The sequence below is a fragment of the Suillus bovinus genome (assembly GCF_016758785.1).
Source record: "Suillus bovinus strain UH-Sbo-P2 chromosome Unknown EDB93scaffold_21, whole genome shotgun sequence".
Classification (NCBI taxonomy): domain Eukaryota; kingdom Fungi; phylum Basidiomycota; class Agaricomycetes; order Boletales; family Suillaceae; genus Suillus; species Suillus bovinus.
This window is the reverse complement of record NW_024542077.1, coordinates 411,511-431,699: the sequence shown is the minus strand read 5'-3', so window position 1 is coordinate 431,699 and position 20,189 is coordinate 411,511. Positions and strand designations below refer to the sequence as shown.

Genomic DNA, 20,189 nt, shown 5'->3' with positions numbered 1-20,189 from the left:
TGTTTATCCTCAAGCCCCAATAGATTAGCATTGTTCCGGACTTCGGACGTTGCACAAAAGTCTTATACTGTTATTCGACACACCGACATACCGACACATCGACACACCGACATATATAGACCTTCGGACAGCTTTCACAAGCCTCAGAAGGCATTGCGCTACTTCGGACAACACTTTCGCAGCCTCGGACGACCTTCAGGTCGCATCAGACAAGTTTCTCAGTACTTCGGAAGTAGTCTCGGAACTACTGGACGAGCATTGAAGAGGTTTTCTTCCAATATATTGTCTACTCTCTAACTGTGTAAGACTTCCCTTGCATTATCAAGGTAGTTTTTAGGTTGTCTCTTGGGACGAAGCATACTCGCATCCCTCAGGACTAGGGACTCACATTCAGTGGAGCCCAGACCAGATCTACTCTTTACACCAGTCAGCATGGCACCATCCCGCACACAGTTCACCAGTTCCTCAGTCCTACTATAAGTCAGTTCTGCTCCCATGTCCATTCGCTGGCTGCAGTCACATGTTCAAGAACAAGTCTGGCTTGACGAAGCACACCCGCACACAGCATTCAAGAGCATCTTGCAACTGCCAAATATTTCACCAAGCAGCACCTAGAGTTCGTTCACCTAGTCCTGAAGCAAGGTCTGACTATGACCATCTGGACTTGGGTGGGCCCAATCTTGATGCTGAATTTGAGCATCAAGAAGGCTTTGTGCCTAAGGATGGAAGTTGGGTAGAACTGGGACCACTTTTTCGAGTATTCCATCCCAGTCTCACCGGTGTAGAAAGCTGATTCCTGCTGCGCTCAGCAGAAATTGTACTACCTAGACAACAAATATTTAGGTAGATCTTAGCACGACCTAGTCTGCTATACTTGCAGAGCAAGTGCGTTCGATCCTATAGGGGTAGCTGTTTGGTATTAGTTTAGATAGTTAGTTATCAATAATAGGAAGATAATCCGAAGCTAAGAACTACTTGTCCGAAGGGAAACTGTCAGGTCCAAAAATATTGGAGTCAGGTTGGGTGTTGGACTATGCGTCGGACTGTCAGGAATGTGTTGGTCGGTGAAGGAATGTGTTGGAAGTATGTCGGATTGTCGGTCAAATGAGTGTTGAATGTTTTGGAGAAAAAGAGTGGATAGATATTTCGCAATACAATCAAGTACTACTAATATCTAATGACTTCCATCCTACTACTGAGTAGGAAAAAGTAAGTAATGCAATAGGTAGGAAGTACTAGATATTAAATAGTGTCTATGTAGGATTTCGGAGTGCATTAGGCGAAAACAGTAGCACAAAATCGGGTCTGAATGTATGTAAATGTCACAACCCAATAACGAATTAACGCTGGGCAGAGACTAGGACTCAAACAAAGGTTATCGGACAAGAGGATAGTTGAGCAAGTACGTCTTGGATTGCTACAATGTAGATACAAGAGGTTTGAACTAAGGAACTATCGACCAAGACATGCTACCTATATACAACTATTGAAACGGAGATTGAATCTGAGTTACAACTACTAGCCAATCATAAAAAGAGAAAGGGAATCGTACCATAGAACATCGTAGAATATTAAAGAAGCATCACGTGACCATATCTTATCTTATCGTATCTAATCTAATCTATTCACAATCAAAGAACTCGTCTTCTTCATCAGTCACATCAAAGACACGTGTTGTGGGCGCTAGAGGTATTTCGGGAATGATAGATGCTTTCAAGGTAGGGTTAGGGTTTGATTTAGGCGCTGTGTGTTACGACTTGGATGGTATCTGTTGGCGACGCTCAAACAGAGCTTGTGTCGTCAACGGTCTGTGGATGTCCTTGGGCTAGCCCAAGGTTAGGGGTCGTATTTGGTGTGTCTTCGGCAAATACGATTTGATGCCTATGTCCAAATCGGGTAGCTTATGTCACGCGGATGCGAGATGATAAGCTATATCGGCCTAGGCTTACGACACCCGAAGGTTAATCGTAAGGATCGTCGTTAATTAGAAGGACAGAAGTCCGACTAGTTAACAGGGGCTTTGCTCGTCGACGAAGTCGATGAGTAAAGGTCGAGACTATAGGCTTATCTGCGAAGAGCAGATAAGAAGATAGAATATAGACTGCTGGCGAGGCAGAAGGATCACTCTGGTGAGAGTAGGAGGTCAAGAACCAAGTAGATTCAAGTTAGGGAATATGGTACATGGTAGCGAGTTTATATAGAGGACAGGAAGCGTATTAGTGGGTGATAACTCGTACTACCGGGAGAGGCAATCGGTAAAGGGTAAGACCATAATAGGAAGGCACGTTCGGTCTGGGTAGAACGTGCTAGATAAGAAAGTGAGTCAAAGATCGAAATAAGAAGTGAAACGCGCAGGGGCACGATCGTGCAACTGCGGATCTAAGTATAAGTCGCATGTGCGACTGCGCATCGAGTCAGAGATCATAAAAGGGAAAAGGGCAAAGGGGATGCGTCGTGCATCATATCATAGGTTTCCGTCCGGACGGTAAGGGCAAGGGGACTGTCCGCAGGATCAGTCAGGTGGTGAAACGGAGCATGGGTATGCTTCGTCAGCGAAAGGATCCGGCCAAATGTACTGGCTTTGCTGAAGCGACAGGTAGAGGGCGAAAGGGAATGCGAGGATGACGAGGATGACAAGGGTGAGGTCGGGGTAAGGGTATGATGCGAGGGCTGATACGAGGAGGATCAGGAGAAAAATGGTAGGGGCCCAAGCGTCTAGATGTTCTTGTAACACTGTGTATTGACGCTTAGGAAGATTCAAGAAAGAATAATGGTTTGTTAAAGGTACTCGTGACAGTAAAAGAGCATGTGTACTGCACCTTTTTGTAGATAACATGTAATAACACTGTCTGTAATGTTCAATAATGCGAAAACGAGTAAATACGCACCAGTGGGGGTAGATACGACTGGACAGGAACATAGGGAGGACGAGTCCAATGTGAAAATGTTGGGTCTGAAACTTTCGGGTTGGGGTCGGGTGTCAGGATCGGGATTGGAATGTCAGGGATGCATCGGACGAATACTGTTTAACATGAGTATCAAAAACACAGGTTTTGAGCCCAGCACCGCAACTATCATTACACCAGTAAGCTCGCTGTTATCACTGGCAGAGATATTTGAATTAATTCCTTCATACAGGACTAAAATGTGATGCTGAGGGTAATTCTATTGATCAGAATGCACTTCCACCACCCTGAACTGACACTTTGCCGGATGATTGGACCCCATATGAAAGCTGTATCGCATTCAAAACTGCTGAATTTCTATTCTTGTGGAATCAGATGTCTGCAAAACAAATAGACACTCTTCTCGACTTATGGACAGCATCATTGATCAAGAATAATGATGCTCCACCATTCACAGGTCATCGTGACTTATACGACACCATTGATGCAACACCACTTGGTGATGTTCCATGAGAGACATTCTCTATGTCCTACAATGGTGCCAAATCGCTGCACGACATGTCACCATGGATGGATGTGACTTATGATGTTTGGTTTCAGGATCCTTGCCTCCTTTTGCATAACATGCTTGGGAACCCTGATTTTGATGGATAAATGGAATATGTACCTTATCAGGATTACAGCACAGAAGATACTTGATACTTCAAGAACTTTTTTCCTGGAGACTGGGCATAGAGCCAAGCAGTACGTATTAACATGTCAAGCTAGTCCTGATGTAGAACTAACAAAGTACTACAGTATTTATGTAGGATATCATTGCTCAAAATGAAGTGAATCACAGATCAACTTTCATGCCTCTAATAATCAGTAGCGACAAGATGACTTGTTTCGGTAGCCACAGGACATACCAAATATCACCCGCTCTATATGTCCATAGGCAACATTTTCAATAGTGAATGACGTGCACATCATAATGGTGTAGTTTTGGTGGGTTTCCTTGCCATCCCCAAAAGTAAGCCATTTCCCAATGTTGTGCCTCAGTTCTTACTTACTTTTTATATAGCTACAAAGGAACATGCTGGTGATACAGCTTACCATGACTTTCGATGACAAATGTTTCATTGCTCCCTCGCCAAAATTTGGCCATCAAATCTTACATGGACACCCCTGATGTTGCTTGCTTCCCTGATAGGACATTTTTGCAGGGTCATATATGGACTGGGTCCCTACATTGCCGACTATCCAGAGCAGGTACTGCTGTCTGGGGTAGTCCAGGGATGGTGTCCAAAGTGCGTACTTTGATGTTGACTGACTTGACTATATAGATGCTGACTATTTTTAGGTGTCTTGCTGACTGGAGAGACTTAGACAGTGATGGACCGTGCTTGCACTGGTGTGAGAAACACAGGGAGCTTCTTGTCAAAGAGCTCGAGTATGGAAAGTGTTACGACTTGGATGGTATCTGTTGGCGACGCTCAAACAGAGCTTGTGTCGTCAATGGTCGAGGACGTCCTTGGGCTAGCCCAAGGTTAGGGGTCGTACTTGGCGGGTCTTTGGCAAGTACGATTTGACGCCTATGTCCAAATCGGGTAGCTTATGTCACGCGGGTGCGAGACGATAAGCTATATCGGCCTAGACTTACGACACCCGAAGGTTAATCGTAAGGATCGTCGTTAATTTAGAAGGACGGAAGTCCAACTAGTTAACAGGGGCTTTGCTCGTCGACGAAGTCAATGAGTAAAGGTCGAGACTATAGGCTTATCCGCGAGGAGCAGATAAGAAGATAGAATATAGACTGCTGGCGAGGCAGAAGGATCACTCTGGTGAGAGAAGGAGGTCAAGAACCAAGTAGATTCAAGTTAGGGAATATGGTACATGGTAGCGAGTTTATATAGAGGACAGGAGACGTATTAGTGGGTGATAACTCGTACTACCGGGAGAGGCAATCGGTAAAGGGTATAACCATAACAGGAAGGCACGTTCGGTCGAGGTAGAACGTGCTAGATAAGAAAGTGAGTCAAAGATCGAAATGAGAAGTGAAATGCGCAGGGGCACGATCGTGCAGCTGCGGATCTAAGTATAAGTCGCATGTGCGACTGTGCACCTGAGTCAGAGATCAAGAAAGGGAACAGGGCAAAGGGGATGCATTGTGCATCATATCATAGGTTACCGTCCAGACTGGTAAGGATAAAGGGGACTGTCCACAGGATCAGTCTGGTGGTGGAACGGAGCATGGGTATGCTTCGTCAGCGAAAGGGTCCGGCCAAATGTACTGGCTTTGCTGCAGCGACAGGTAGAGAGCGAAAGGGAATGCGAGGATGACAATGATGACAAGGGTAAGGTCGGGGTAAGGGTATGACGCGAGGGCTGATACGAGGAGGATTAGGAGAAAAATGGTAGGGGCCCAAGCGTCTAGATGTTCTTGTAACAGAAAGCTACTGGGAGGAATATGGTATTGTCAGTGATGTTGTGGTGAGTGTGGTCTCAACGGTTCCCGTGTTAATACACTCTTACTTTTGATTTTTTAGCCCTTTACAAACAACTACCCTCAAGCTGATATTCATGAATTGATTTCACTGGACATTCTCCACCAAATTATCAAAGGCACTTTTAAAGATCATCTGGTGAATTGGGTTGAGTCTTACCTCAAGATCACACATGGCACTTCCCATGCTGCACAGATCATGGATGGCATTGACAATAAGTAAGAGACACACAGCTTTGCATGATTATCACTAACATATAGTCAGGATTGCAGCTGTTTATTCATTCACAGGTTTACAACGATTTCTGGAAGGACGCGGATTTAAACAATGGACTGTTGATGATTCAAAGGCATTGATGAAGGTGTGTTATGATGTTTCTCAAGGACTTAAGCTGATCTGCTAGTAATCAGGTCTACCTTCCTGCTATCAGGGGTCATGTCCCTGATGATGTAGTACGCACCTTCAGTGCTTTCCTGGACTTTTGCTACATTGTTCGATGTGACACGCTTACTGAGGACAACCTCTTACAACTTCAAGACGCACTTGATAGATTTCACACATACCAGAAAATCTTCAAGACAACTGGTGTCACCCTGTCTTTCTCCCTGCCGCACTGTCACAACCCAATAACGAATTAATGCTAGGCAGAGACTAGGACTTGGACTAAGGTTATCACAACAAGAGGAATGTGCAAGGATGTTTTGGATTGCTACAATGATGTAGATACAAGAGGTTTGAACTAAGGAACTACCGACCAAGATGTGCTACCTTTATACAACTATTGAAACTGAGATTGAAACTGAGATCCAACTACTAGCCAATCATAAAAAGGAAAAGGGAATTGTACCATAGAACATCATAGAATATTAAAGAAGTATCACGTGACCATATCTTATCTTATCTAATCTTATCTAATCTATTCACAATCAAAGAACTTGTCTTCTTCATCAGTCACATCGAAGACATGTGTCGTAGGCACTAAAGGGATTTTGGAACTGGTAGACACTTTTACTGTAGGGTTAGGGTTTGACTTAGCCGCTGTGTATTGATGCTTAGGAAGATTCAAGAAAGAATAATAGTTTGTTAAAGGTACTTGTGACATGCGCCAGCACTCATTAAACCACTATTTGCTTCTTATCCGGCAATTTGGGGCCCCCAATGGGCTTTGTTCTTCCATTACAGAGTCAAAGCATATCAAGGCTGTCAAGGAGCCTTGGCGCCACTCAAGCCAGTTCAAAGTGCTTGGACAGATGTTACTCACCAATCAACAACTGGATAAACTGGCAGCTGCTCATGCAGATTTTCAGGCACATGGAATGTTGAAGGGCTCATGTCTGTCTGAAGCTTTGCATAAGCTTCAAAAGTGTATTTAATTCTAATTTCATTTATTACAGTAATAATCTCACAATGCACAGGTCACTACGAGTCTGATGAAGAAGATGACAACTTTGCCAATAGTGGAGCCACTCTCGCAGATTGGCCTGGGTTTCTGAATGTCAATGCACCTGAGTGTTGGTCTATTGAGGGTGAAGTCAGTGAAATGGTTGATGGACCTGCAGTAGAGGCACATGTTGACCTTGCAGCAACACCTTGTAAGTTTGTGTGCGCTCTTTGTAAGCCTTATTGATACTACCTGTCTCAGGCTGTAGATGTGATGTCCATGCACTTGGCGACGAACTGGAGCTCCCCAATTTTCAGCAACTGATCCAGGAATTTATTCATGACCAAGCTCACACTGCCGACCCCAACCCTCATGTATTTGACCCTGCATCAGCACCATTATTATTGGGGAAAGTCTTGATTTTCAATTCCGCAGCTGCCTCATTCTACGCACCTAGTGATCTTAGCGGCACTGGAGGTATGTGACGTGAGCATATTTGTGTGGTGTCCTCTTGGCATGGAGGTGCACCTTGGCATGATTGTGTCTTTGTCAACATGAATACGGATACTGATATTATGAATGGTCTCGCAGTTGCACGAGTGCTCTGTTTTTTTTTCTTTCAGCAATTGCACATCTTTTTTCGATGTGCTGTCGTTTGGTGGTTCTCACATGTCCTCAACACACATGATCTGGATACTGGAATGTATGTTGTTGCTCCTGCGACACTTGAGGACGGCACACCAGACATTTCCATCATTCATATTGACTGCATTTTCTGTGCAGTGCATCTTATTCCAGTATATGGCTCAAACATTTTACCTTGCACAATTACTTCACATGATTCTTATGTCTTTCACTCTTATTTTGTCAACAAGTACACTGATCACCACAGATTTGAGATTGCATAATCGACTTCATTTTACCTTTTCTGCACATTCTCTACCAAAGCTACCTATGACACCTCCCTGCAAGCTCTTCTCTCATGCACTACCATCTCCCTCCAATTCTAGAGCCAAGAAAATATGGCCTACTCAAGACTCCCCCAACAACCCTTTCCTTTCCGGCAATGATGAAGCCAATGCAAGCAGCTGTGAGAGCAGTGATGATGGATGGCCTGTTGGAGAAGCTCCCAGGTGTGAAAGCACACCAACTCTGGCACCAGAGTGTGAGGAAAAGCCAACAATAACCTATGTCTGGTGCATCTTCCTAGTTCTCGTTATTTTCTGTCTACTGACTGCTTCGTTAGCCGAGGCCAAAAAGTGACCTTCCATAACCCCCAATATCAACTTCCCGTCGATGTTCTCAAGGCGTCTAAACTACCGATCAATCATCCAGACTTTGAAGTGGCTGAGGCATGTCCACCCCACCGGCTCTTTTCCAACAAACTCAAGCGCGAGTCTTGTGACTTCGACGAAGACATTCCTCCAATCAACTCCCTTGGTGCCAAACACGCAAAGATTGATGCTGGTGCATCTGAGGGTGAGAAAAGTACTACGGACACCAGCTCCTGCAAGAACATTGTCTTCCATGCTCGGCAGGTGCATGAACATGGGGAGAGGGACATTATTTGGCGGGTAATAGGCCCTGTGCATCATTTGTAAGTTGCCTGCGACATTGACCATCTTCATATCCTTCTCGACTTATTGTTTTGTATGTGCGATATGTCTTTCCCTATGGTCATAATCCCCCATGCTCTCACACCTACTTACAATGAACGAGGCCAACATTGTCATGTCCTTCCTGGCATGTAACAATTTACTTAGCATTACTTATAGATACAGCCTTTCTTAAAAATATTATCTTCCTTGGAAATATTCACTCAAAGTTCTCTAAGTAACAGACTGATGGCTTTGGCATCCTTAAACATCCTTATGTACCTTATGAAGTTGCCAAAGGAAATTAAGAGTTGAAAAGGAACTCAACGTTTTCCTGATGCAAGATGGGAATAGGAAGGATGGGTGCCTCGTATAGTTTGGCTATGAGGAGCTTCAGGTAGAGGAGTTCACGTACAACGCTGGTGAGTGCAATGTATTGGGCTTCAGCTGTGGACAGTGCTATTAATGGTTGCTTCCTCACACTCCAGGCAACTGGTCCTCCATTCAAGAGGATGATATACCCACTCATGGAGTGTCTGTGGGGTTGGGAAGCCCAGTCTGTGTCCACGTACACTTGGAGACCCTTGTCTGTAGTACCTAGGGTAAGCTCATACTCATCCGTCGCCTTCAGATAGCGCAGTGCTCTTTTGGCTGCCTCCCAATGGGGCCTTCCAGGGCTTTGCATGAATTGCAACAACATTGCCATGGTAAATGCAATGTCCAGGTGCATACTCGTCACTGCGTACATCAGAGAATTGATAGTGTGCTGGTAAGGGACCTCTTGCATTACCTGAAGTTCTGCATGGGTTGTTGGAGATTGCTCTGCAGACAAGGTGGTGCTGGTTTCCATGGGCATTTGCACATTCTTTGCATCGGCGAGGTGGAATCGATCAACTATGGTGTCGACATAGGCCTTCTGTGAGAGTGTGATGGTGTGTTCGACTCTATTTCAGGTTACCTTTAAACCTAACAGCCAGCTAAGTTCTCCTAGGTCCATTATTTCGAAGAATTTCTGGAGATGGGATTTGAACTGATGGATGTGGGAGATGTGATTCGTGGTGACAGCCATATCGTCGACAAAGACGGTAATGACGACATGCTCTTTTCCAGTACGTTGTAGTATACAGCCTGATCCACCTTCAAACAGCTGAAACCTAGGTCACAAAATGCACCGGCCAGTTCCTCTGCCCACATGAATCCAGCTTGCTTAAGTCCAGGTAAGCTTCTCTTAAGCTTCAACACCTTTCCCTTCTGACTGTCTTTCAGATAACCAGGTGGCACCCTCATGTATACCTCCTCCTGAAGACTCGCATAAAGGTACGCACTCTTAATGTTGACTTGGTGGATCTCCCAATCTTTCTGAGCGGCCATTGTCAGGACTGTGCAAATAGTAATCATGTTCGTGGTAGGCACAAATGTGTCGAAGTAGTCAACACTGAACTGCTGCCTTTGTCCATTCGCAACAAGGCAGGCGCATAATTTGAGTTTCTCGCTGTCTGGACCACGTTTGGTGGCCAAAACAAAATGACAGGGAATCAGGTTGGCGCCTCTAGGTAAGTCAGTTACCTCCCATGTCCCAAGCTTCTCTAGTTGGCTGATCTCATAATCAAGAGCTTCTTGTCATTCCACAGCATCTGGCCCATTCAGTGCCTGCTGTAAAGTGGGCTCTGGCTCTGCGGTTGCTAAGGCCAATTCTAGGTGAGCTTCCTCATCTAGGAGATCAAGTTCTGACACTTCCATTAGTGATTCGAGGGCGATGGACGCAGTTTGGCCCTCATTGAGGGCTACATAGTACCCTGGGGCAGGATGGACTCAAGTTGCACGTGGTGCGGGCAGTGTGGGGGGACACAGGCTAGATGGCTTTGCCGGTGTTGCTGTTGCTGGCGGTTGGTAGGAGGGTTTTTGGACGTTAGGTGAGTTGGGCATGTTATTAGTGCTGCTGGGCTGTCCATTGATATTATTATTACCATTGTTGTTGTGTTCGTCAGCAGCAGACTCCCCCTCGTCCATAACATCCTCCACCAGCTTCACCTCTGAAGGGGTGAAGGTGAGGTTCCTCTCCACTGTGACCCGGTGCTTCTCTGGCCAGTAGACTGTGGTATCCCTTACTCTGGGCGTCCACACCGACAAAGGTTGCCTCCTCCGCCTTTGCCTCCAGCTTCCCAGTGTCATGCTGGTGCACATACACAGTGCTGCCAAACTCGTGGGCCTAGGCAAGGGTGGATGTCTCTTTGCAGACAAGGGCAAATGGTGTAGTGCCCAGCGTTGTGCACTGATGATAAGCAATTTTTGAGCCAGGTTGTGTAATTGATCGCCTCAGCCCATAGGAATTTTGGCAAGTCCTTCGCGAGCAGCATGGCCCACATGTGTTCCACCAGGGTCCTGTTGAGCCATTCCGTGACTCCATTCTGTTGAGGTGAGTTGTGGACAGTCAACTGACACTCAATGCCCTCCTGCTTTAGGTACTTGTCAAACTCGGCACTCATGTACTCTCCCTCTCAATCGGAACGGACTTTCCGCAACCAAACTGCTGTGTTCTGGCACCTGAGCCATGCGACGTACACCTTGAATGCGGTGAGTGCTTTGCTTTTCTGCTTCAAGAAATGAAGCTTTGTCTGACAGCTAAAATTGTTGGTAAAGCTGATATAGTATAGGCACCCGCCTAGGCTCGTTGTTTGGGCTGGTCCCCACAGGTCAGTATGGACCAGCTCCCCATAGGTAAGTGAGCACATTTTGGACTCGTCAGGAAAAGGCTTGCAGGCTGATTTTGCCTTGATGCATGCTTCACAGAACTCGGGCTTTGTGCTCAGGTCCAGCTCAACGCCTGTCACCAGGCCTTTTGTAATGGCATTGGCCATGGCTGTTTGGGACACATGCCCTAGGACCCAGGTGTAAGTGGGCAACGGTGAGTTTTGTTTTTGCAATGTTCACATGGTGCAATCTCTGACATCCCAAAACAACACTATACAGGCCCTCGACCTGCAGTATTTCCGCAATTACTCTGCGCTCCGGTTCCTTCGACAGGATCTGGCACATACAGCCTTCGAAGAGGATGGCCATCCCGGTTGGTGTGATGCAGTTGGTAGATATGAGTGTGAAGGCCATCTTAGGTGCATATAGGGTATTCTTCAAAACAATGGTAGTTCGTTTCTGACCTAGGGGCAGCTTCACATCTCCTCGACCTATTGTGCTAAGGGTGGACCCGTCAGCTGTATGGATGGTCTGGGGAGCTATGGTGACAAAATTGGAGAATTTGGCATGGTCCGGGCAGAAGTGGAAGGTAGCGCCTGAATCAATGATAGCACCTCTCTTCTCTGCAGGTATGTTCAAGTCTTTAGCTATATTCGCCAAATCTGATGTTACAAAAGTGTACTGGTCTTGGGACTTTGACTCTGCAGTGGTGTTTGCAGTTTGTTTCTGCAACTTTTCAGCCTTCCTCTTCTGCTGGTTCGGACCCTGTCCCTCCTTGCCACCACCTCATCTCCAACAATCAGCTTTGGAATGTCCTTTGTGGTTGCAATTTTCACAGGTGAGATCCGGATTGTGCTTTGGAGTGCTTCCTGATGACCCTGACCTTCCTTTACCCTCCCTTGCATTAAGCGCAGTACTTGCTCCCTTCTTACTGGGTCGACACTCGGTGAGTTGTCGGTGTTCGTACTCTTTGGTGACAATGCTGATCAGTTCATAGGATGTCAGTGGGGTCTTAATGATCTTTGCTGTGGCATTGATTGATGAGAGGAGGGGGCAATACAATTTTGGAAGGGAGCCAAGTATGATGGCATGGAAGTCAGTATTGAGGATGGCTGCACCCATGCCTGCTAGCAACTCCCGCAAACATAGGAGTTCTGCGAAATGGGCTTTGACGTCACCTGATTCTTCACACCTCGTTTCCTGCAGGCGTCTGTGCAGGTCAATCTGTACGAGTCCTGTTTTGCCTTCATGGATCTGGCAGATCTCTGCCCAGACTTTGCACGTGGCCTCGAACTTTTGGACCCTCAACAGGAGGCAATCTGATATCGTGCAGAATATCTGCTGTTTTACTAGTGAGTTCTTTTGCAGATGCTCATCAATTTTCTTATCCAGCTCGTCAATCTTGTTTTGGGTGGGTGTCAAACCATCCACCTTCAATGGCTGGCCTGTCATCTCATCAAGGAGGAAGGGTAACGGCTTGACTGCACAACTGTCCGCATATTGCATCAAACCTCTAGCACCTATCGCCGTCATTGTTCTTTCCTTGTAGGTGATCCAATTTGTGCCATCTTTGGCTAACTTTGGAACATTGAACAGACTAGATGTGGTACTGGGGAGCGTATTATCGGTGGCCATGACAAGGCTCATAACCTCTAGAGATTAGAGGTAGAGCGGGATAGAAAACAATCTATAGGAAATGGTATGATCTCAGTTTCTCATAAAGAACTCTATATTGATGCAGTCTATACCTATAGGAAATGTTATGCTATGGGTATAGTAAGTATACGTCCATTTTGTTAGACAAATGGTAAGTACTTACATCTCAGTTTCTCGTAAAGAACTGAGATGTTTGGGCGCTAGGAATGGCGCTTATAAAGTAAGTAAAAACTTTTAGATAAAATTTTGGGATAAATGTTTGGGTATAAGCAGGGCGCAATTGGCAGTCCGCTGTCAGCCTCTGCTATGTTGCACTTGGACCATGTACCTTTTTACTTCCTGCTCGTTCCTATCTCGCATCCTTTGGCGTGTTCTCTCTTGGATCGTTCGGATTCCAACAATATTATCATATCTACATGTTGGGCAAGGAGGTGTCTATTATACAGCTAAAATACCGCAGGAGTTGTTGTTATCCACCTGCGGCACTCAGGAAGTTGAGTCATGTGATCGACATTACGGACGTGGCAGCCCAGGGCCGGTCTCAAAATTCGCACGCTAGGTGTCAGTTAAGTCATTCTTTCGACTTATTAAATTTCATACAGGACCACAAGAAGACGACCGATATGTGCCAGCTGGTTCATGGAGAACGGTGATCATACTCAGTCACTCGGGCTCAGACCAGTGAGGTTGCGACGAGGAATTGTTGCTATCCTAATACATGGACGTCGCCTACCAGGATGAATTTTACCCCATATTCTTCTACTAAGGCATGTGTCAACTGATATTTCTATTTCATGGATTGCTAGCGTGGGTCGTGCTCTACAGGGTGAGATTATAAACCGCTTCAACTTTCTTGCGGAACGCAACTAAAACGGACCCTTCAACAAGACAGAGCAAGACAACCTGAGCAACTTCCCTGGAAGTTCAGCGACTTCTTTTATTTCCGTCGTCCTTGCACTCTGTACATGGTCTAGATGGTCAAACGTTGCCTGTTATAAGACATTCGGTAAGTATACGTAGGGATTCATCTCTCTTCAGCACCCTTGAGTCGGGTACCTGAATTCTGGCTAATATGTAATGGAGTTAGTGTTGACCAATCACCAGTGTTACAACGTCACTATAATACAATAGCTCGTGAAGATTGCAACTTATGCTCATCTCCTTATTGACGATTAGAAGGTACTCTGTGAATGATGTGCATCATCTTCCCGTTGGACTGTGCGGGGAGTGCCGAGTTGCTGAATCAGTTGTTGATTTGTGTTTACTGTATCCTGGTGAGTGCAATCGAATAGAATTGAGAAAGAGTTCGGACAAGAACTTGGTCGGCGGCAAATTGGCAGGAGACCAAAAACATCGGGAGCGTCGATGAACAGCGATGCAACGGAGGCTGCACTCGGTCTCCTCAGCCTCTCTCCTCTGAACAATAACACAATCCCTCAAATCAGAAAACCGGTACAAATACCAACGCCAAGACTACCGCCAACGACAACACCATTACAACCAGCGCCATCAGCTAGCCCTCCTCTTCCAGACGCAGATGCTATCAGCTGCATATGCGGCTTTCTCTTTGACGATGGTTTCAGCATTGCCTGCGACGTCTGCTCTCGTTGGTGCCATGCAGCATGCTTCGATATTGTTGAGGGAGAGGTTCCGGAAGAGTGGCGCTGTTGGGATTGCGATCCCCGTCCTGTTAACCGTGACCGTGCAGTCCGCCTGCAGAAGCAACGCATTACGGAGATGCACGTCAGGGAGAGGGAAAGAGACAAGGAAAAAGATAGAGACAAGGGCAAAAAACGAGACAGAGCAGGCTCTCCCGTACAACGACGACGAGCCAGTGCTGCTGCCATCGAGGGCTCTGGAAACGCAAAGAAGAAACGTAGAGCATCTATCATATCCCCGTCGACTCCGCACCCACCGCCGACGCCGACGCAGCATGGGGAAGACGAGCCAGTCGACATCGACGAACCGTGGTCCCTGTCCTACATCCCTATTACTAAAGACATCGTTACAGCCGAAGCGCATGCCAGACTCCGCAGACAAGCCCAAGCATGGCGGGGCGTCACTGCCCTCTCACCACCCATACACCCCAATCGTACGCAGATCAACCCAGTCCCACCCACACCATCTCCAAGTCAGCTACATACCAACCCCCTCGTTCGACCGCCCACCTACAGCCTACACACAACTACGCCAGTCCCTTCGTCCAGCTACATTGCTCCATTCACCTGCGCTATCACCCCGAGCGCCTCTTACCTCGCCGACCCGCTTAATGCGTACGCCCACCTTGGCATGCCGAAGCCATTCGTGCATCTGATGGGTCCACCTCTGGACGTCGCACTCGATGCGAGGGTCGTTGGCGACGAGGGACGCTTTGCCCGGAGTGGGTGTCGTCCGAATGCAGTGCTGAGGCCCTTACTGTGCCGTCAGGCAAAGGATGAATCCAAGGCAAAGGAGTCATCCGAGAAAGACAGGACAGAAAGCGTGAAGAAAGAGAAGAGGGAAAGTGGGAAGAAGAAAAAGAACGACAAGACAGACTCAGATGAAGAAACTCTCACATTTGGCGTGTTCGCACTGCGCGACCTCAAAGCTAACGAAGAAGTCGTTCTCGGTTGGGAATGGGACGACGGAAACGCAGTGCATAGTCTCCCAGCGCTCATTGAGAGTCCACATATGTTCTCGTGCGTCTTTATCTCATCCTGTTCTCTCTTTTTAACTTTCAACACTTTGTTTCTTCTAATTGATCCTGGACCGTTTACCGTTCCGTGCGTTCACCCCTCCTCCCTCCTACTCCCACTCCACTCCCCGCCCTCTTTCCTCGTCCTACATCCTTACTGACTCACTCGCACAAATAGGACGTACCACCTAACTCACCTCCGCGCACAAATGACCTCAATTCTCCATGCCCTCAGTTCCACATTCACAACGTGTGCGTGCGGTGCCCGCGCAAGGGACTGCGTGTTGAACGTCATGGCGCAGTATGTTGATGGCGAGCATGATGCACCTAATGTCATGCGTGCATCAGGGCAGCCCATGAATGGTACAGGCGTGAATGGGAATGGGGCGAGGCAAGCAGGAGAGGCAGATGCAGGTGATGGATCGAGCTCAGACAAGGAGAATTGGGGACATGAGAATGGGCGAACTGTGGTAGGTCTCGGAATCCAGATGAACACAAACCCGACTGGCACCAACGGGAACGGTGGCGTCAATATCAACACAAACGGTTTGAATGGAAACACACCATCATCCGCATTCACCCGGAAAATTGACCTCGGTCCGCTTATCGGTGCGAAGCGCGGCTTTAGGACACGGGAGAAGGTACCGTTTGGTGGGGGCGTTGGCGGTGTGGAGATGGTTCCGTCGGGATCAGGAGTCAGTTTTGGCGCTGGGTCGACTGGGGGGTTTGGTGCTGAGTTGAGCGGAGGTTTTGGCACTGGGTCGAGTGGTGGGTTATCGAGTGCAGGACCTGACGTATGGCCCTCAAGTCTCAGTGCTCCAGCTGGGTCTTCGAACTTGGGACCCAATGGAGGAATGTCGAATTGCCGCCCTACGATTTCTACCTCGAGCCCGTCACGAACTTCGAATTCTATGAGGGCAAGCGATAGGAAGGGCAAGGGGCGTGCTCCAGAGGAGACAGATGTGGATACAGACGTGGACGTGGAAGGCGACGGTGAGTGTATCGTGCCGTCTTTTGGTTTTTGGTGTGTCCGCTCTGCGGCGCGTGTCCATTCACTATACCCCTCTTTGCTCCCTAACCCAGACTTGCTCATGCCCAGCATTTTATTTATCTATTTAGGCCCTACTTCTGATTCGATGGACGTCAACGAAGAGAAGATTCCGCCCAGGATGCGTAAAAGGTGGATGCATACTGTGTCTGTGCCCGTGTCGCATGATTGTGATGAGCGTGCCTCTTCGCGGAATGGGCGAAATTTCGTTTCTATCAACGGACAGAGCCCATCTGGTTCGCGTGGACAGCATGCACATAGTTCACCAGTATCGAGTGGACATAGTCCACCCGCTCCGGTGTCTACGACAGACTGGAGAAGCCCTACATTACTGTCAGCGGACAGTCCAGCACCAACGTCTGGAGACAGTCCTTCGCCGCCATCCCCAGAGAGCACGGTGGATGGAATGGATATTGATGTGACCGATACGTTTTCTGGTAAGCTTCATTTTTCCTTTGGACAATTCTGTTATGTATTTTGCATCTCTTTTCCTGTGTGCCGCATGTTGGCTGACCCTCTCCCTTCATAGACATCCGTCAAATGCCACCACCACCAATGCCGGCAGCTCTCGACCCCACCACCATTTCCTCCGTCGCATTTGCATCCGTCTCGCCCTCAGCAACATTCTCAAAACTATCTCTTCTGTCACCCGTTCTGCCTGATATGCGCTCCGGGTCACCATCCCTCTTTGGAGTGCCTCTGACAAACTCGTCCAGGCGTCCTATGCCAATATCGTCCCCTCCGCCACACCAGTCATCCAATAGTAAGAGTCCTCCATCCACATCGAGTGCACAAGTCATCGTTCATCCGCAATCATCCAATCCATCGACGTCCAGCGCTTCTCCACCTTATCGTGTGCGGTTTGCATCACCGGAGGTGTTAGATGGGCAACCGTCCTTGAAGACCACTCATCATGCTCCGCTTAAATCGGGGAGGGAAGCGACGCCTCCTATTTATTCACATACCCCTCCACCTGTGTTGGAAGATGACAAAACAGCTGGCTCAGCGGTGGATGATGTACCACAGTCAGATAGGGATAGGAGCCCTGTACATGACGGAATTTCTCTTGAGGTCAAGATAGTCCCACCAGATCTTGAAGCGCCACATCCACATGCGTCCATGCCATCAGCCATGCACAATTCCACTCGATTGGTGTCATCGATATGCGAGTCAACGTCATCCCTCCATGATTCTGATTCACCACCTCCATCATGCGAGCCCGCACTGCCTATACACGAATTCACGCCAGTGACACACGAATCCACTCCAACAGCACATGAACCCACGCCACCCACGCGCGAACAGTCACCGCTGCCTCCTCCAAAGGTGAAAATGTCCCTAAAGGACTTTGCCCTGCGTAAGAAGAAGCAGCGGGAAGAAATGGCGAAGGAGCGAGAGTGTGAGTCGCCTGGTGGGCTAGGTATGGGGTTGCTAGATGAGAGCGGGGACGAGGGGATACACGTAGATGAGGATGGTGCAGATGTGCGGCTGGGGAGAGATTCTGAGAGCACAGACCAAGAGCGTGATTTGGAAGTGACCATGTCGGATGTACGAGAGGTGCAGGATGTGGTGATGGATGGTGATGATGATGTGCGGACGGCTGTTGAGGGGGTAAAGGATGAACCTGGCGCTTCTTCTGCCATGCAGGACGTAGTGGACTGCACGCTTGAAGATCCACCCGCTGAGAGTCAGCGGCGCTGTGAATCTGAGCCACGAGGCGCTACTCTATCCCCGCCAAGGTCTCCCGTCGCATCCCTGAGATCTGTTCGTAGCATGGATAACACTCGTCCCTAACATCCAACTTGCAGATCCCGCTTCTCTCGTGGCGAAGATCGAGATACCGGAAATTTCTATACCCAATGGGCTTGTGGGTGCTTGTGATAGGTCATCACCATCCGCGCCGGACCCACCTCCACCTCCATTGCATCAGCAGACCAGGGGTACAGAAAGACAGTCATCACCCAAAACGCTTTCGTCACCCCTACCCCCTTCCGCTCCGGCTTCCTATTCTATCAGACCCTCTCATGAAGACGGAGAAATCACAAGCGCCTCTCCTCCAAAGTCGTTGCATTTCTTTCCCCGATCATATACGCCTCCAACCCAGCCCCGCTCATTTCAGGCCTCACATCCCTCATCTCCTCATTTTACTCATACTGCATCTACACCCACCTCGTCATCTTCAGCTTCCTGGCGCGGCCCACCTCCGCCGACAAGAGCACCCTTATCCAGCACTCCTGCCTCGAACGGACCTTCGCGCCCCTTACCCAGTGGACCACGGGCACTGAGAGTCAGTCAATCATCCCATCCACCGACATATTCTTCTCCCAGCAGCCGCGTGTACAGCGGTTCGCAATACATTCCTCGTGGACCGTCTGCTGATCGTGATCGTTATGACCGTGATCGTCTTGATTGGGAACGAGAGCGCGGGTGGCCGCCACGATCGCGGGGACGTACGAGTAGCAGTGGCTGGGGTCGATAACACCAGCCGTCGAATACCGAATACGGAACTTGATCCCCCTGTGTTTTTATAAGCCCATCCTTTTCCTTCGTGAGATTATATTTTTCTGCTTGATCCTGATCATTATTGCTTTTTGCAGCGTGTTTGTATCGCGCCTTCCTGTGACTTTTTATTTTTATTTCTTTGTTCCTTCATTTCCTCGTATCGCTTATGAGTATAGAGTACATATTATATTGCGTAACGAATGTACAACGAGCCGCGTGTACCATCTCTGCAATTATACTGCGTGGAAAATCCATTCCCATTCGGTACTGTTCCCACCTGTGCGGACTCCAGTGCAACGGAGTACCTTCAAGCGCCAGATCGCAACTGCTCGTTCCGCAAGGGTCAAAACTATGCACTGGTCAGGGAAAAGGACCTAAAAACGAGCGAGGACTTGAACATCAGAAGATTTCGTGGTTGGCGTGTCAGTAGAAGACTGCAGTAATTAGAGTCAAGATGCCAGGTAAGGATCATGAGCTCAAACGTTGTTGGTGTCGCTCGCATTGACAATGCAGCTTTACCATCGCTATGGCGCAAATCCTGGAGTTGTGATATGCAGTGAACCAGAACTGATCAAAACCAGATATAATCTCAGCACCGTGTGGCCCAAATCCATCAAGAGCAGAGACGTGGTGAAACCACGAGTACCTATCCCACTCAAAGAGCTGCGAGCGTAATCAGTTAAGATACGATGCCTGAACATAATATAAACCTACATCAGTACTCAACGCCCTATTTTGCTCGCTGTGAGCATAGGACATCGAGCTGATAATCATAAAACCAATTGCGATGGGCCCCTCGCAAATGCCTGAGATAAATGGGCTACGAAAAGGCCAGCGAAGCTGGTGCAAGCCGTGCAAGCGCAATGTCCCAAACAAAGGTATCGATGCTAGTCTGGCGATTGAATAGCGTTAAATTTGACCTCTATCTCTTCTGGTTGCTGATAAGCGGCTTATAGGTAATGCAATTTGTCGGCTGCCACGTCGAAGGATAAGGTCATTCAGTTTTGACGTGTCCCTGTTTTGTTGATACAATGGACCGATGTACATTTCTTCTCATTGCTTCATGCCTAGCGGCGTGATAGGGTATAACCTAGCCCGAGTGGCTCGATGCCAACGTGCTCAGGAGAGCGCCACTTCACCGATAGGGACATCCCGCGATAAACAAAAAATAATATTACTTGTCGTGGTAATCCAGATGTACCCATAACCTACACAGGTATTCAATTTGAAGATATCCAGCTAGTTTGTGG

The 20,189-nt window shown here is 47.9% G+C and overlaps 3 protein-coding genes across 3 annotated transcripts; all 3 read left to right on the top strand.

Annotated features, from left to right (window-relative positions):
- Positions 1-5,233: 5,233 nt before the first annotated feature.
- Positions 5,234-8,374, top strand: EDB93DRAFT_1249619 (uncharacterized protein; the record flags this gene model as incomplete). Its single annotated transcript, XM_041452891.1, has 10 exons — positions 5,234-5,242; positions 5,307-5,378; positions 5,435-5,610; positions 5,657-5,753; positions 5,803-5,844; positions 6,502-6,757; positions 6,808-6,984; positions 7,035-7,250; positions 7,666-7,969; positions 8,020-8,374. The coding sequence occupies 10 exons, from the start codon at positions 5,234-5,236 to the stop codon at positions 8,372-8,374; spliced, it is 1,704 nt and encodes a 567-aa protein (XP_041308655.1).
- Positions 8,375-13,975: 5,601 nt separating this feature from the next.
- EDB93DRAFT_322676 (uncharacterized protein) lies at positions 13,976-16,595 on the top strand. The gene is made up of 4 exons (XM_041456088.1): positions 13,976-15,393; positions 15,568-16,157; positions 16,204-16,382; positions 16,509-16,595. The coding sequence occupies exons 1-3, from the start codon at positions 14,081-14,083 to the stop codon at positions 16,302-16,304; spliced, it is 2,004 nt and encodes a 667-aa protein (XP_041308654.1). The 5' UTR covers positions 13,976-14,080; the 3' UTR covers positions 16,305-16,382; positions 16,509-16,595.
- Positions 16,596-16,903: 308 nt separating this feature from the next.
- On the top strand, positions 16,904-18,685 carry EDB93DRAFT_322646 (uncharacterized protein). The gene has a single exon (XM_041456087.1). The coding sequence runs from the start codon at positions 16,978-16,980 to the stop codon at positions 18,229-18,231; it is 1,254 nt and encodes a 417-aa protein (XP_041308653.1). The 5' UTR covers positions 16,904-16,977; the 3' UTR covers positions 18,232-18,685.
- Positions 18,686-20,189: the final 1,504 nt, after the last annotated feature.